Here is an 18,005-nt window from a genome sequence, read left to right on the forward strand (position 1 = left end):
GCTCTCCCTTTCTCTTTTGGAGAGGAGTTATATTTAGAGAGGGCTGGGGCCATTTACTCACGCCCACCGAGGAAGAGCGGGCACGCAGCAGTGGAGTTACGCAAGGCACTAATACAGGCATACATAATAAAAGTTCATATCCTTCCGGTGACACTCATTCATCAAAGTTTCATCTCAAACCTTCACAGTTTGGCCTTTGGAAATAATTAACTATTTGTATGTTTAACCTGGACTCTACTTTATTTCTGCTTTGTGGTTCTGAGTGACTGATGGGGGACAACCGTTGAAATTGTTATGTTGTTTGGGGATCACGCTGCAGTCGAAACGATTGTTGTTAAGTCTCTGACTACACTAAATATAATGAAATAAGAGGTTTTTCTTTCCCTTTCACTTTCTGTCACATGTTGATGGAATACAAAGGGGGGCACGGTGAATAAGTGAGAGGCCTTTCTACCTCGTTTTCTGTGTGTTGAGTTGGTGGGAGTGTGGAATCCATATATCAGTTTATCTAAATATGTTCAATGTCAAGGTGGAACATATGATTTAAATAGAACAAATAATAACAAACTGACCGGGGATCAAGAAACATGTGGAGAAACAGGTGGTTTTTCTCTGAAGGGCCCGTTCTATTGTATTGTCATTGAAATCCAACCATTAACATCAATTAACCACTCCTCCTCCTCCAGGACGTGATGATCACTGCCACACATTCATCAGTTCTTCCCTTTTGATTGAAGCTTCGTGACTGAGTTGAGTTGAGCTTTCTGCTGCCACCTGTTGGGGAGGCCGATGACATGGCATGACAGTTTGACCCTTTATGAGCCAAAAGGCCCTAAAAAGAACAATTTTAAAAAAAACGGATGAAATGATTTTAAATATTAATCATATTACGCTCATCATAAACCAACATGAGTCTTTGTGCTTTCCTTGCCATCAGGCTTCTGTGGATGGTGGGTTTATCTGATCGTCCTCTCTAAGGTTTCTTCCCTTTTATGATATATCCCTTATATCATTTTTTTGGGGGGGTTTTCCTGTGGCGACGTGAGGGTTTGGGGGACAGAGGATGTTGCATGTGAACCGACTGGAAAGCCCTCTGAAGCAGAATAATATATCGAATGCACAGAATGAGAGAATTATGGACAGGCAAAGTATTGTTTTGGTTGAAATTATTTTAAAATGTATCAATCCATCAAACTTTTTCTGCCTATGTTCACCTTTTTGTCCCTATTTTGTCTGTCGTTGTGTTCTAAGAACAGTCCCGCTAACTCCACCACGCATCTACAAAAACAACAAAGGCCTCTCGGTGTGTCTCAATAGGAAAAGCACAGGTGTTACAAATAATGTTATCGATGGCTGACATGAGAGAGAGTGACAGTGAGCCAGCACGACACAATACCAGGGCCCTCAAATTGAAGCTGTGAAATGGAATTCAGCTGTCAGCCATTATATTATTTTTACCAGTGCTTTGGCTTTTAGGTCCCTAAATGTTCCTGGTTTATTCCATTTTTCCCAAGATGCAGATGTCGGGGGCCCTTAACACCTAAACGGACACAATGTGTTTACATATGAATTGCAAAACCAGTGAAAAAGAACAGTTGAATTATTCATGTGTGCTTCACTGTCTTCATTAGAGATACGATTTCTCTCACTAAGCTGTTTGCTTTTGTCCTGTCATTCTTACCTTTATCCAAAACGCATTTTTCCTCACTCTGGGATCTGGTGAGATTCAAATGTTTAATGAAAACAACATTTATTATTTACCCTAGCCCTGCATGCTGGTTACCAGGTGTGGCGTCTGATGCGAGAGGTCTCATCACTTTCACTCATGTTTCATTCACCTTGATTTTACAAAGGGAGTGTGCATTATTCAGTCTCTGATGATCCCATCCGACATAACACATAGGGACATTTTTTTGGAAAGATCAGCACTTTTACAGCAATAACAAAACCGTGTTTTTTGTTTATTTCAGAGGAGCTCAGCCATGCCCATGATAATAAACTGGTATAATCAATCTTGGCAACATATTTACAGCTCATGCAAGTTAAAGGCTGAATCAGTCAAAAGAGGGCATTTTGTGGTCCTTTTTTGTCATTGTGTCCTACCGGATCTAAATTAAATTTAAAGGAATATATACTTCCACCTGCATGTCTTGACTGACAGATCGCACACCAGCAGACAAAGAGAAGTGATTCTAAAGTTGTGCAGTGATGGCAGAGTTGGTCCACGTCTCCATCTAGTGTTTTCAGAGAGGGAATCGTGTCCCCCGCTGCCTTTGCCTGCTGTGGAAGTGGGGCAGTGGAACACAAAGTGATGCCTGGAGACAGTGCAGGAAGTATCAGACACACAGATTTAAAGAGGTGTCACACACACACACACACATCCGCAATCATGCACACTTAATGTGCGTATTACAACAGACAGATACACATGAGCTCTCTGACACAGACACCGGACCTCAGGGGTTTTCCACCAAACATCTGGAGCAGCCTGTGCCTCCACTGCTCTCCTTCCTAATTAGGCACAGAGATGATTATTAGTGGCTGTTTAAGAGGGGAAAACGGAGGGAGGAGACGGGAGGGGACAGGAATGAAAGTGGAGTTGGAGAAGTGTTTGCTTTTCCTGCTGGTTTAAACCCTTCAAAGAGTGAAGGGCACCTCCAGTGCTTTAGATCTAAAGAATCTTCTCGTGCAAAATAAACTTCCACTACTTTAGATCAGAGGGACATTTCAGTCTCCCTGGAAGGAAGGATGTTTTGGGGATATATAAAGCAAAAAAGAAAAAAAACAGGTCACAAGTGTTGTGTCCTAGATCTGAGTCTCAGAGGGAAAGAAACGTTTGGCCCTCCAGGTTTTGAGACACAGAGGATGACATTTAAGTATAAATCATATAAAGATCTACCTTTTTCAACCTCACCGTGCACTCCGGATGAGGCAGGTGTGAGATTACGCTGAGTGCTGTTGATGATGATACCTCGCATTAAGCAGACTGCAGCATCATGAGTTTTGTGGTGCGGTTGCTATCGTTCTTTGGCCCCGGAGGGCGGGGGAGGAGGGGGGGGGGGGGGGGGGGGGGGGTCCACAGCGATGCACACCTGCCTGAGCGGACTCTCTGGACGATCTGACGATGATGAGGGTTGTAATGACGATGAGGATGATGTCTAGGGATCATAAATGAACACCGCCCATGCAGGCTCTCTCAAGTACATCTAGAAACTCAACGTAGATGTCATTGAGCTGCAGTACATTTTAGTCTTTAAAATCCTAAGAAATAACACCACATTTTTGGGTGTAAATATATGGATATGGTGGATCATATGTTTCAGCCCGTGCAGATTCCAGTGCCATACATCTCAAACATAAAATTCTTCAATTTTTTTACACATACAGACTTAAAGGATAGGATTGCGTACTTGTACATTGCGTTAAAGATTTAATGTGAATTGCTTCTTAAGTGTTGGGAGGTGGGGGAGGAGTGCAAACTTTAGAGTCTAATTAAAGAACCATTAGTGTATTTTCAAGGGGGTGGAGTGATGCAATACCCAAGGATTTCAGTCTTATTAAAAAAACAACGATTTGCCATCTATACAATAGGATTTTTGCCTCCAATTCAAAACTAGGACGTGTTATACCGCTTAGATGAGACATAAAACAACATGTTGGGACCATTAGCAATGAACCAATGTGCTTTCTAATGAGCAAAAGACAGTCATTTGTAAGTTAATGGAATTTCAACGTTAAGACAAAGGGGGAAAAAGCAGTTTTTTGTCAAACAAACGTGCCACGGTTTGCCTTTTCATTATCTCAATGATCTCACGTATTCAGTTTTAATTGCTCAAGCTATTATGTCTTTTCTTACAAATGGAGATGGGAGTTATAATTGCAAAAACTAGACAAATACATGACAAAGAAAAGTACTTGCTTCACAGCGTGCATTCCTGCGTCTGACAGCGTGTGCCCCTCCTGTCTGTCTGCTACCAAGTGACCGGAGGATATTACCTCAAGAGTCACCATGCTGACCTTGCTTAAGAAGCAGATAATTACTTATACTCGGCCCTCCAGTTTTAAATCATATTCTGCTTGAAAAAAGATAAATGAAACTGCACGGGCTGCCCAGCAGAAGTTAATGACATGATGGAGACTCAAAGACAGGGTCATGTTGATGCAGAGCCCATCCACTTGACAGATGTGTGTTCCCCTTTGGAGGGTGGAAATGGCTGAAATTTTACTTTTAAACAAAAGCGGCACATCTATTTAAACATTAAATCGAAAAAAACACAGTTAATTGGTGAAAAATAATACTGAATGTTTTGGACTTTTGGCTTCATACTTTGGATATGTGTGAAATTAAGCACAGTTTATTTTTTGGAGCTACATTTTGATGTCTGGTCTAAACACTGATTTCGAGAAGAATGATTTTCATTTTTATTATCTGTGATAATAATACAGTGTTCTCCACGAGAGTAGTGACACGGCATGAATAAAACAACACAAAGGAATAACTGCACAGGAAGCTTCTTTTGCCTTTCTGCACACTGAGCAGAAATGTGAGACACAGCCAATTTCAGGCTTTATTTTGCTCGTGGGGCCCCCCCCCCCCCTCCATATAACACCACTGATATCACAATGATTACGGCTTTAAAACAGAATGAGATTTTTCTTTTAATTTGAGAACATTTGAGATCTAAATCTTCCTCTGTTTTAATCTTCCGTGTTCTCATTTGCAATAAAGTATGATGTGTTCTCTTTGTGCTCATATCTTCTCGATCCGAGCCATTTATTACCAGACGGAAATATGTGAACAAGTTTGGCTTCAATGTCAAAATGACCAAAGACACATGTGTGAATTTCAAGTTGAAAACATTCAAAGTAACATGTGTTCTCTGGAGCGTGTCCTGTGTATGTTTGACAAAGAAAATGGGTTAGATTTGACATTCAGAATCAGAACAATCTACAAGAGGCTGTATGTGTGTTCTTATTTAAACAATTACAAATATCCAACTAAAAAAGGCTTCTTACTTTTGTCTCTTTCCTCCCTCACACACCCTCTTCCCACTTGTCCTCCGTTGCCCTTCCAGTTGTAATGACCCTAATTCCCTCATGCTAATGGTGTGTCCGTCCCTCGACTCCTGCTGGGACCACCAGCCTATACTTCTTGTGGTCACAGCCTGGCCCCCGGGCAAGGAGGGTCGAGGACTACTGGAGAGACAGAAGAGGGAGAGAAGGGCGGAAGAGGGTTCTGGTTTGATGCGTGCAGGATCTACCCACAGACAGATTGTCCTCCTCAGGCCAGATGGACCTGTGGGTAAAAGAGGGTGCCATTGAACCGTGCGTGTGCCTCACTGAGTGTGACATCCAAAATTGGCGCCAGCAGCAGATTTAAACAATAACACCTCGCTGTTTGACCTTACTCACAAACCCATGAGCATGTCTAACGTGTGTGTGTGTGTTTTTATTTATACCCCACACCTGCATCCACATGCTAAATCGGCCCAATGCTAAAGGTTTGTGTGTGTGCTTGTGTGTGTGTGTGTGTGTGTGTGCTCCGTTGGAGGGTGGGGAGGTGGTGAGGGGCAATGATGATGAGCAAACACTACAGGGGAGAATAATCCCTCATTACCCATAATTCCCCCGTGCTGCACTGCGCCGGTGAGCGCGACTGCATTCGTCCCACGGGCAGAAACGGGTGGAGGCACTCACTCGATTTATTAGACCATCCCAAAAGCTCCCCGCCCCCTGCCTCCTCGCTGATTAGCATCTCCTCGTCTCTTCCAGCTCTTCTGGCCACCTGCGTCTTTCATATGTCCTCAATAATCCCCACGATCTACACACTTTGTTTCTAAACTCATCGAAGACGTCATGGGAGAATGAGTTCCTCTTCCAAGTTCTCGATACAGTGTGGAGCTGATGTATTATAAATAACAAACTGCATCACCCCTTTTCACACATTTTGGTGAGTAAAATGATTGGCTTTCCTGCAGAGTTAGATGAGAATGTTGCTATAGCCAATAATTAATTTATTTCATTCACACAAAAACCATAGAATTAGTATGACAAGTTAGGCTGTGGTCACCTAGTGTCTTGTCATCACTATTAGGTTGCTAGGCAACAAAACATACCATTTTACTGTTACTTTGGCCAAGAATTAGCACCAAACTCGATTAACTACAACGTTTTAAGATAACAAACACTTATACTGAGTCAAGATAATGGACTCCTGGCTGAAGCTTAATTGACGAAAGTGAAAAAGACAATTTGATGAAAAGTGGCGATTTCTTCATGAAAGAGACAATGAACAGCATCTTGTTGCAGAGTCCACAGTGTTAGTATTGAACAAGTTGTCACTTTCTGACCATTTTGCAAGCTATAACTTCTCTCCTTGTCCCTGCTTTTCTTGATTGTTCCACTGATCATCCCTCTCTTCCACTTCCACTGAATTTGCCCTCTATTCTCCTCTTCCTTTAATCCCTCTGGTCCTCTGCGTGTCCTCGTTGCATCCTTCTATCCATCGCTCTCCATCTGGGTAGCGGGGAAGTATCCATCCATCACGGAGAAGAACTAGTGTTGAAATCCCGCGCCTCCCATCGCAGCCTCGCGTCTCTCTGTGTTTACATAAAAACATATTTCAGCCAGCTTGTCAGAGGCACAAGGAAGAATGCAGCATATCTTATAGCCTATTATGATTTGTGATTTATGCTATATAGATATAGGGAATAAAATATACATCTTTAAGAGGCCCGTGGGAGCTTTGTTAGAATTCTATTTCAAATGACAAAATAGAAAAAAAAGTAATGGAATCAGTGGTTTGGACATATGGGGCAGATACTGGTTGTATATTACTTTAAAAATGACACATTATTAAGTCAGTATTCTCTGTGTCTGATGTGGTGGATGTTACTGTACATTTTATTTCTATCATTTTTCTGTGCAAAAACTTCAAGTGAGAGGTTTTTGTATTCCTGGTAGCAGTGTACTCAAGTTACTGTAAGGTAATTGTATAAACAGAACCCTTGCAATGTATATATTTAATAACAATTGCCAAAGTGTGAAATATCAGTCAGGTCTTTTCTATTTTACCCGTCCCCCCCAAAAGAAATGACCCCTCTTCCCTGGACTCAACACTTGGCTTCACTATTGGATGTCCATGTATGGGTTTATCTGTGAAGAGGAGAAAAAACACATTTGTTACAAGAAGAATTCCGCAGTCATCAAGTGAAAGGATCTGTGAGATTTGTTCGATGATACCTTAAAGCTGGGGAGCTAGCTGTGCTTTATGGCTGTAACTCCCACTGATGGTGCAGATATCTTATTTTACACATGAACGTCTCTCTCTACTGTGTGTGTGTGTGTGTGTGTGCGTGTGTGGGTGTCCCTACACTCAGTACTTAGTGCCTTAACATTACATGTATTCCTGCCCCAGGCTATATTACATAGAGGAGGAGGAGAATGGGAGAGATAGGTAGTAGAGAAAAAATAGGGATAATGTGATAAGAAGATGCCCGAAGTGCACCATGTGCTCCTACTACCAGAGACCAGCGACTGGCACAAGCTTTGTACCTGCAGGCCCTCTGGGTGCTTGGGGCTAGATTTATCACCACTGGGGCCCTCTGATGATGAGGCCGTTTAGTGGGGGTCCCCGTAGTCCTCCACTGATTAGCGCCAAACATCTTCCCTAATAACCTTAACAAGAACAACGCCTCAGGACAACATGCGGATGCACACAGGCAAGTGCACATACACACACACCTCTTTTGCGATATAGAAAAGAGCTAAAGGCTACCCATCCTCCTCTCCTTCTCCTCAAAGTCACCCCTCTCTCCTTTGCTCCACCAAAACTTGGCATCTCTTACTATTTCTGGGTTGAGACGACCCCAGTTTATAGCTTCTGTGCTACCCCCAACCACCACTTCCAATCCAGACACACACACACACACGCATGCATGTACCAAATTGGGTTGGTTATGGTTCAAGAGTCCCACCACAGCATATAAAGTTGCTCTCAGCATCAACATGAAATAAAACAATATGAATAAATGAATACATGCCAGAGTGCAAGAAAACCCTCGCCTCTGGTAAAGAGATGAGGAAGGAAATGGAGAAGAACAGAATTTATGATAATGTAGTAGGAGTAGCTCTGGGGGGGTTATACACAGAAACTCTTGTGTGGATTATTTCCTTACAACCGATTTCACATGAGTGTGCTATGACCGGTGCATGTAACAATGCCATGTCTGCATGCATGCACTGCTTATATACGTTCAAAGTCCCACTTAAAAAATAACACATTAGTCGGGGTAACTACCCTTTTAAATGTGAAAACTGAAATAGATTCACAAAAAATATGACTTATTTTTCTTACTAAGCAGTAGCATTGAACAATATTAACAAATGTCTTTGTTGCCAATAAACATTTTATTAGTTCGATTGTCTTGGTGTTGCCTTCACAAACTGTCAGAACTATTGTTATGATATGTTCAAAGGACATATAGACTCTGGTATAGGCTGGGTGCAATCATGCAACCTAACATTTCAATGAAATCCTTCAATAGTTCAGATATTTATATGCCTTAACAGTTCAACAACATATTAAGGGTAAATGTGTTGACATTTTTTATTATTTGTCTTCGTATTGACGCGTAAGACACACGCTTCTAATTAGAACGTGATATTTTACGAGGTACAAGTGAAAGCAGCATGAGAGTCCCGCCGTGACGTCACGGGGAGCCGTTGAGTCAGTCAGCTGAGGGAGGAACTCCGGCAACAGAAAGTCAACCAGGAAACCGAAGCTACTAAACTGACCTGCCGCCTCGGTTAAACGGCTTTGCGCCGGTTGAGAATCACACAGTCTAACAGTAAAGGATTAGTCATTTTTATAATTCAGTCGACACAAAGCAGCAAAATGGCTTCCCTTTTCAAGAAGAAGACTGTCGATGGTAAGTTTGTTCTGTGTGAAAAGCTAGCTAACTTGTTTTTAGCCCGGTTGTTGAGACTGCTCTGTTGATTCACTATTGAGTTACCTCGACGCGAGCTGTTCCCCTTCAACGCAAACTTGTTCCACCTGTTCTGGGTCAGGCCGAGTCACCGGTCACACTCCAGGCTGAAACCTAAAAACAGCGTCAAAGCGCCGACCCAACTGAATGTTAAGCTAATGGGGACATGCTAACGTTAAAACTTAACGTTAAATGGCTGGGTTAACGTTACTACGTGATTGACGTTAACCGTGAGCTGAAAATGTGGCGCTATTAAACGGCCAATCAAGCTATTTGTGAGCGTTGAGTCCACAAAGGAACAAAGTGACTTTAGTAAATGCCTCAACACAAGCCGGTTAAATAAAACCGAATTTTTATAGATTTTGTGTCGAAACGAGACAAAATCTATAAAAAAAAAATGTGTTAGATAATGTAAACTATGTAGTTAGCAGTTGTACCATTACATTTTTCCATCTCATCATTGAATTTTGGTTATTGAAATTACCCCAAAGGTTACTCAACCTCATTTCTAACTGTCACATTTCCTGTCTGCTGACAATAATAAAAATAACTTTACATTAATGTCCATTTGTGTGACCCAATAAATATCTGCCAGTAAAAAAAAAAACTCATAACCAATTCTGTAGAATAAAAGACATGCTCTTAAAATATGACATAATATCGTTGTGTCTTTGCTATTGGACGTTGACATTTTAATCTGTAATATACAGTAATTTTGAAATTTCCAAAGGCCTTTCCATTTAAATATTTCCTTATTTGTCTCCAGGCAAGCTAATCAGCCTCACAAGGTCAAAATGGAAAAAAAACAGCCTCTCCTTAATCATCTTTAATGAATCAATTATTCTATTTCAACCAGTGATTATATGGACTCTGGGCTGGAGTTCCAAAAGGGAGGGCACATTAAAGTTACTCTCCTCAGGACCCCGCACCTACTTGTGTGGAGAATTCCATAAATATAGTTGACATATTGGTTTTCTCTGTTGTTTAAGGTTAACCCTTTTTACAGAACCACCTACCTACTCCTCCCACCATTGTCATTCCAGTTTCCCCGACACCGATCATCTGCATACTGTACTCACTGTGTCGTGTAGCCTGCCCTCCATTGTGAGGCGTTGTCAGGTCTTCTTATTGACATATCGCAGTTCCCATCTCGTATTGTTGGATTCTCTCATCTCTCCCGCTCTGGACATATTTTTCTTAGGGTCGTAGACCTGGGTAGGGTCGGCTGAAGTGTTTTCTGGTTATTTGGCGAATGCAGGGCGCGGTGGGGGGGGTGTTGTAGCACACTTATTTGTAGGACGATATCCCTCCCACTTTGAAACGTTGGCGCCACGTCACCGTATACGTGTACACGGTACACGTATACGGTGGCGTGTACACGCTTGGATCCCACAAGTGGTTCGATGCACCGACGTGTTTTTGACCAAGCTTATGCTGTCGGAACTTTTCAGACAATAAGAGCATTTTTTGACAATGGTTCACTTTTTGAATGAAATTATATTTCTTACCTATTCATTTGCAACTTGTGAATATTGAACTGTATCAGTTGTTTATACTTTTTTTGGTTTTTGTCGTTTTTTAAATGCCATTTAATTTCTGAACTACTATACTATCTAAACACTTGATCTCTTACTTTTGTGCTCATATATTGACATCCGTTTGTTCTGTAAGTGGAACACCACCTGTTTGGTATTTTAAGTGAAAGATTATAGGTTTATTTGACCCGTTGAAAGATATTTTGGGAGTTTTATCAATGCTGATTCTTAATTTAATATCACTTTCAACTAAATCTTCTTTAGGGTTTTTCAGGTCATTATTGATACATTTTAAAACTATTTTCTACTGTCATTGACAAGGCTACAATCAAACTTTAACTGACATTACGTTACTCGGGTTGTCCCTCACTCAGATGTGGATGAGTGTGTCAGGGTCACGCATTATCTCACATGATGCCACTTTGTGCGGGTGGTTAGGAGCTCACGCAATATGTCAGCATGCATTCTCAACGTGGCGCTTCTTACTCTGGTGTCTCGCATGCATGTGGAAACTTAAAAATGGTCACCATTGATCCACTGTATCGATGTTTTTGATTTATTCCAAAGTCCTACTGCTCACTTCCCGTCTCTAACTTAACATATTATCTTCAATCCATTCTTTACCCCTTCATTTACACTCTCCTGACGATAACTATGATCCATAATTTAACCACGTAGGAGGAGAAAAAAAGATTGTTCTCTGATTGTATTCTGTGCGTTTTCTTCAGGTGTCAGTCTGACTGACTATTTTGCCTCTGCAAGCCATAAGTGACGCTAGATTTTGAGACCGCTCTTAAGCTACCATCACTATAAATAGTGACACTGTACATGTACGAGTAATGCGTGAACAGGATTTACATGTTGACCTCTGTGTTCTAAATGTTTAGTTGTTTCGCAAAGATAGTGACCCGTCTTCCCTTCTGTCCTTTTCCTAAGACATAATCAAGGAACAGTCCAAGGAGCTGCGTGGTACTCAGAGACAGATCACCAGGGACCGAGCAGCGCTGGAGAAACAGGAGAAACAAATGGTGAGACCACACGTACACAGACAAAAGTCTGGGGAACAAAAGCATCTCTTTTCTATAGATTTCAAAAAATGTCATCACTGCGTTATTAAGACCTCAACCAATCCAGATGCATATTATATCCTTTTTTCACACAATCTGGGAATAAGCCTTGATAGCGAACAAGCCTAAATTAATAGCAAGAATGATCTGGTGTGGTGGCTTTGCGCTTCAGGCAAGTCAGGCTCCCCCTCTCTTACACACACACACACACACACACACACACTCACACTCACACTCCCACACAATTACATTCTAGCGCTATATTCATGGACACACAACATTTCCCCTCTCTGGAAGATGAAAGAATCTGGCTGTTCCCTCTCCCCCTCTATTGTTTTAAGTAAATATCATACAGGACATAATTACCTCCCTGGGGAACCAGATGTTTTATTCCTCATTAATGATCTCCGCTAATTAGTCGTGTTTTTTTCCTTCTTTTTTAAGCTTTGTTGCATGTTTTGAATGAAAGACACTTTCCCTAAGAAATGCAAATGACCTATATTAGCACTTTAGCACAATCGTGACTGTCTGTTGTCCCCCATCATGTGCGCTCAAGTTGATACTGCATAATTGTGGCATAGGGCAGAAGTTTTCCCCCAAAAAATGACAATACTTTTAATTTTCATGTGGCTTTACAATTTCATATAAATCAGGTTCATAAAAGTATCTACCCCATTCCTCTTTATTTTTCTATTTGTTTCAAGGTACATTTTAGACCAGGCAGAAAACATACCATTTTGGGAAATCTAGCTCCCTGATGTGTAAACAAAAAAACAAAAAACTCCAATGAAAACACAGGTTCATTAAAAAACTGTATTTAGGCAGCTGTAAAACTCCCAGGAGAGTGTGATTGAATGCATTGTCCATCTTAACAGTCACAAGGATAAAGATTCTCTTCTCCTCACAGTGGTGAGCTGCATTCCTTCACGTCCCTCCATCGCATCTCTCCTTTTCTGACAGGGCAGTAAATAAGACATTATATGGCTCACATCAGTCCCACGACTCTTACCGGTATATTTTCCCCATGAAAGCATTCATGATTTGTCAGATGACAGTGCAGTTGACATTATTATTTCAACTGTTTTCATTTTTATTTTATTTTATGCAGCTCTGCATCTTTTCCACTCCACGGCATTAATTAAAATGTTTACTCCTCAAAGCAAGTAAAAACAGAACAGTGTGTGTGAGAGACACACCAATAGACACTGAGCCGAGAGAATGGGGAATGTCTTCTGCCTCATCAAACATTCACGATTGAAGATGCTTTTAGCTCAGACGCAAGCCATAAGCCACCCGGGGTGGGGCTCTTGTTCGTACTGTAGCTGTGCTGAGAGGCCTGCTGCCTGAGCCACGTCTCTTGGGATGCACACACACACACACACACGGGGGTTCCCCGTGGGCATGAGTGTGTTTTCTGATGTTTACTAAAGCTAAAAGCATGCATTTGCTTGCCAGTGTGTAAGGCCTGAACCAGATGACGTTATTTAATACTTCTACATTTGCAAACACATTGGTCTCTAGGGAGCATTGTGGGTATATTTCTGTTTGTTTCTCAATGTTTGTGTGTGTTATGTTGCTTTGGACATGGTTAAGCATGATTTTTTTTGCTGAAACAGATGGATAATTGGTGGCGCTGTCTGACACTGTAAACATTACTTTGATGAGAAATGTATTTGCTGTTCCGCTGCACGGCAAATCTGCAACATGGACGGCCACTGTATATAATGCGCTCAATAATGTCAGTGGTTGTGTTCCAGATATCTGCAATATAGTATAATTACAATTTGGTGCTGTTAGTGGCTGCTCCATCTGCTTCTTTTCCTCCAGTCTCACAATTTTTATAGATTTTCCCACTGTCTCCGGCACAAACTAAATTGGACTCACTATTCCCCTCCAGGAGGCTGAAATCAAGAAAATGGCTAAGAGTGGTAACAGGGAGGCATGTAAGATTCTCGCCAAGCAGCTGGTCCAGCTGAGAAAGCAGAAGAACCGCACGTACGCCGTCAGCTCCAAGGTCACCTCCATGTCCACGCAGACAAAGGTCATGAACTCCCAGATGAAGATGGCCGGCGCCATGTCCACCTCAGCAAAGGTAAAATCCTTCCCCTTCATTGTGCCTGGTCCGATATCCACTGCTGGGTCTGTTTTGCACACAAACTTCTCAATCTCAGTGTTTAGTCGTATCGACATGTAGGTGTTGTAATTAAAGTTTTGATCTGTTCATGTCTGGTGGCTTGGTTGTTAATGAAGTGTGAAAGGTGGTAAATGGCCATGGGCAACGTACTATTTACAGACTTCACAAAGCAACACACAGGTCAGATATAATTAGGCTTCAGATTAATGGAGTGTTATGAGGTGTGTGTGTGTGTGTGTGTGTGTGTGTGTGTCGATTTTCACGGTGCAAAAGAGAGAATGTGTTAGTTGTTTAATGTCCAAGTTTGTGTATGTGTACATTTTCCTAGAAAATCCCAAAATGAAGTGAGTAGTTCAGCACTTCCCTCTCACCTAGATGTGGGTTAACATGCTTTCAGGCTGTGTGCCACCGACCGTTAAGTGAATACACGGATGTAATGGGCTGTGTCATGCTAAACTGGGAACTTATGCCACATTTATGTTGAGCTCTCATAGGAAGGAAGGAGATGCATCAGTTTTCAGCCTAATTAATTCTTTTTTCACATATTTTAAAAACTGCCTACGTTGAAAGGGAAGGCAGTATGAGTAAGTCAGTATGAAGTTCTTCATTATTTGCTGCGTTTCATTCCATCAACAGTCCTTGTTTGCTGCCTCCCTTCAGTCTCCGCTTAAACGATCCATTTGGCAACCTGTCTCTTTATCGTGTGCCCAGACAATGCAAGCTGTAAACAAGAAGATGGATCCACAGAAGACCTTGAAGACCATGCAGGACTTCCAGAAGGAGAACATGAAGATGGGCATGACCGAGGAGATGAGTAAGGGCTCTCAGTACACACATGCACACGCAGAGAACTCCGGTATTTACAGGCTCGACAAATCCAGATAGTCAGGTTTTGTTTGTGTGTGTGTGGCACTTTGTGTTTTAATAAGAGACAGGGAAAGGTGAACGTGGGATTAGGACAATGACACACAGAGGCTTTACCATTTGTTGTGTGATTGCTAGCATTTCACACACTTTTACTAGTTTGGAGCACAAGCTTTCTCACCTTGTAGTCTAGACAGTGTCTGAATATCAATGTGTTTGATTTAATTTACCCTTCTTGTCTCACTATCTGTCCAGTGAACGACACTTTAGATGAAATCTTTGATGCGTCTGGGGATGAAGAGGAATCTGAGGACATTGTGAACCAGGTTCTGGATGAGATCGGCATTGAGATCACTGGAAAGGTAAGAAATTCAAAGAGAGAGAGAGATCATACCATAACTTTTTACTGTCTTCTGTTTAACAAACTTTGAGCCCGCAGGGCAAAGCCTTTATTTGCTTTCTATCTGTGTTGTATCATTATTCAGTGTATAAAAGCACATTTTACACACATAAATGATCCCCCGGCAACATGAGCAGAACCATAATTGTTTCACGTGGCTTTTACTAGACTGTTAGGATGTATTCCAGCTGCCACGTGGTGGGGCTAGCCTTCAGCTCTTCTAGCTCTGATGTTCTTTAGTTTGTAGAGGCGCCAGGCTGCCCATCTGCTGTGTGTCTGGCTCCCCCTGGAGGGCTTCATGAGTTATTACCTCTCATAACACAGTACACAAACCCACAAATTGACTTATAAACATGCCCACAGCTTGAGAGAACAAACGGACAAGAATCATAACCCCCCCCCCCCCCCCCCAGAATGTTTTTTTTAATTTAGTCAGGTTATTTTTGTTTTTCTTGCTAAATCACAATGAAAGAAAGAGCAGACAATTCTTATTTTGTGTATTTTCTGGGAAAAGCTAAATAATAAAGCTTTCTTAATCAACCCGAAAGCTAAAAAGTTAAACTAAACTCATAAACTGATCAATCCGGAGGAACATATGTCTGTAAATAAGCAGACATATGTCTTATTGTCGTAATCAGGGGAATTTTAATGGGCATGGCAAATACGTTTCTTTCAGCAAAGGCAATTTAATATCCGTTAACTATGCCTGTTTGGGTGGCGAGTGCCAGGTTGTTGTAACACTTGTATAAGTTAAGAAGCCTTACGGATACGTCAACCAACCAAGAGAAGTGATTTCTGTTTTTCATGCAAGCAAAGTTGATGATTGATGCTGCAAAAAACAATTCTTGCATAACCGACGCCCACTTGCATCAACGTTGTGGTGGGCACAAGTCATTTCAAAGGATATCACAAGTATTCAATCTTTTTGTGGAGTTAATAGTTTTCTAATATGTAATTGTCAATTACACAGCCTTTTACATTTGTCTTTTGGAGTGGTAGTCGGCAGCCAATCTTCCAACTTGTGCGTGTGTGTCAAGTTTGAGTTGAGTGTGCCTGCTAATGAGAGATTTTCTGTCCCTGTGTGTTTCCAGATGGTGAGAGCTCCAGCTGCAGGGAAGAGCCTCCCCAATGCTGCCGCCTCTAAAAAGGACACCATCACCGACGACGAGATAGAGAAACAGCTCCGAGCTCTGGGAGTGGACTAATTGTCCTTCCTGTATTAATGTTCCCATTATACACATGTGACATTAATGCTCATCGATACGGACTCATTTAGGCGCACGTTGAGACATTCAAAGACATGCAGGCAGACAGGTTTATTAACACACACATAATCAACACCTTTCAGATCAATAGGGCAGAACATCTGGTCTATTGATGCTGACATATATATATATATATATATATATATATATATATATAAACAAATTTGAGTGGCCACATCTTAAAGGTTGAGCAGAAATGGATGTTTGACTTGAAGAGTTCTGCACGCGCTATGCTGTCATTTACTCTAATGCCCCTCTCCATCATTCCAAGGGCTACACCATGGAGACCATGCAACTGGCTTTTCTTTCCTTATCTTTGAGCCATATAATCTCCCAGCTTTTACGTGGCTGAAGATGGATGGTTTTTCCCTAGCAAGTTTTAATAATTAAAACACTGCAATTAAAAAGAGCTTAGGTGTCGTCAGTAAGCAGATGGAACTTTTGGAACGATTGACTCGCACCATTTACGCAACTTACTTCCTCCGAGGCAGACTATCCTCTTCTTATTGTGCACAGGGACACGGTTGTTGTCCCTTGCAAGTGAGAGGGATAAAAAGCCTCTACAACTGGGCACCCCCTCTCCAGATATTAAGCATCTGTTCTACTAGCTGAATAATGATCATTTTTGTAAAACCCTTAGACATGTGACGTGTACAACTGACTAGGGTAAAGCCTTTCACTAACATAATGAAACATTATTATCATAATGCATGGGCGGGTGGGATGGACTTTTCTGACGGCAAGCATTTCATTTGCAAAGATGTGCTGCTGCTGTATAGATAATGTAGGAAAACTTAATCAAACACAAATTAGGACTTCTGTAAGACTGGCATATCAAAGTTTCCAATTGGTTGTTTGATGCTACTTAGTAATCAAATAAGTAAAAAAAAATGTTTTTTTGCTGATTGTGTATCTTGTATTGGACATGGGGTTTACAGTGATTGTGGGATAGTAGTGGTCCTACGATCCCTCCTCTCTTTCAGCTGCTGTGCAGTTACTATCATATATTATTTAAGCTGCTTCTCTCTTTCTCTCTCCCTCTCACACAGACACACACACACTACCCTATACCAATAAAATGGCAGAAGAGTTTGCTACATTTACACTGTGATCCGAGAGATGTTTTCTCCTCAGACCCGAAGCTGGCTCTTCTCTGCAGTGATTTGTTGAACAAACTGATGTGTGAAGTGACATTGACCCCTTTGTCTGTTGCTCTCTCGACTTTTTGTTCCCAAATTGACTTCCATTGCAAAAACTGAAGACATTTTCATTCTTGCATGCACCTGGCATGTGCAATACACAACTCATTCAATTTCTTTTGTAAATCATTATTTTCCCTTTTTAACATCTTTGTCTTTTGTGATTGTAAGCTGAAATAATGTTTTAACAGATTTCAACATTGACTGCAGTTTCCACACTTTAAAAAAAAAAAGTGTATGTATGCTCTTTATTTGTTTTGTTATTAAGTGACTAAAAGGTGGATGGCTTTTATAAATGAATAAAGTTTCTTCAGGTACAGTTTGGTTAGCCTTTATTATGTTTCCCTTCAAGCACTAACCATACATATACAAATATTATGCAAAAACAAGTGAATCATACTCTTGTTTTTTGAGGGGAGGGGGAGACATTGGAAAAAAATCACTGAATGTTTTGTCAAATTAAGTCATATAAAATTCAATTCAAATTTGTCTCTGAAGACCATTTTGTTTATTTATATAATATATTGCAACAAGGATTTTGAGCTCCAGTACTT

General features: G+C 41.2%; 1 protein-coding gene across 1 annotated transcript; it reads left to right on the top strand.

Annotated features, from left to right (window-relative positions):
* The first annotated feature begins 8,708 nt into the window (after positions 1-8,708).
* chmp2ba (charged multivesicular body protein 2Ba) lies at positions 8,709-16,395 on the top strand. The gene is made up of 6 exons (XM_037488414.2): positions 8,709-8,930; positions 11,459-11,550; positions 13,487-13,681; positions 14,435-14,537; positions 14,843-14,949; positions 16,079-16,395. The coding sequence occupies exons 1-6, from the start codon at positions 8,897-8,899 to the stop codon at positions 16,190-16,192; spliced, it is 645 nt and encodes a 214-aa protein (XP_037344311.1). The 5' UTR covers positions 8,709-8,896; the 3' UTR covers positions 16,193-16,395.
* The last annotated feature ends 1,610 nt before the right edge of the window (positions 16,396-18,005 follow it).

The sequence above is a fragment of the Pungitius pungitius genome, chromosome 10 (assembly GCF_949316345.1).
Source record: "Pungitius pungitius chromosome 10, fPunPun2.1, whole genome shotgun sequence".
Classification (NCBI taxonomy): domain Eukaryota; kingdom Metazoa; phylum Chordata; class Actinopteri; order Perciformes; family Gasterosteidae; genus Pungitius; species Pungitius pungitius.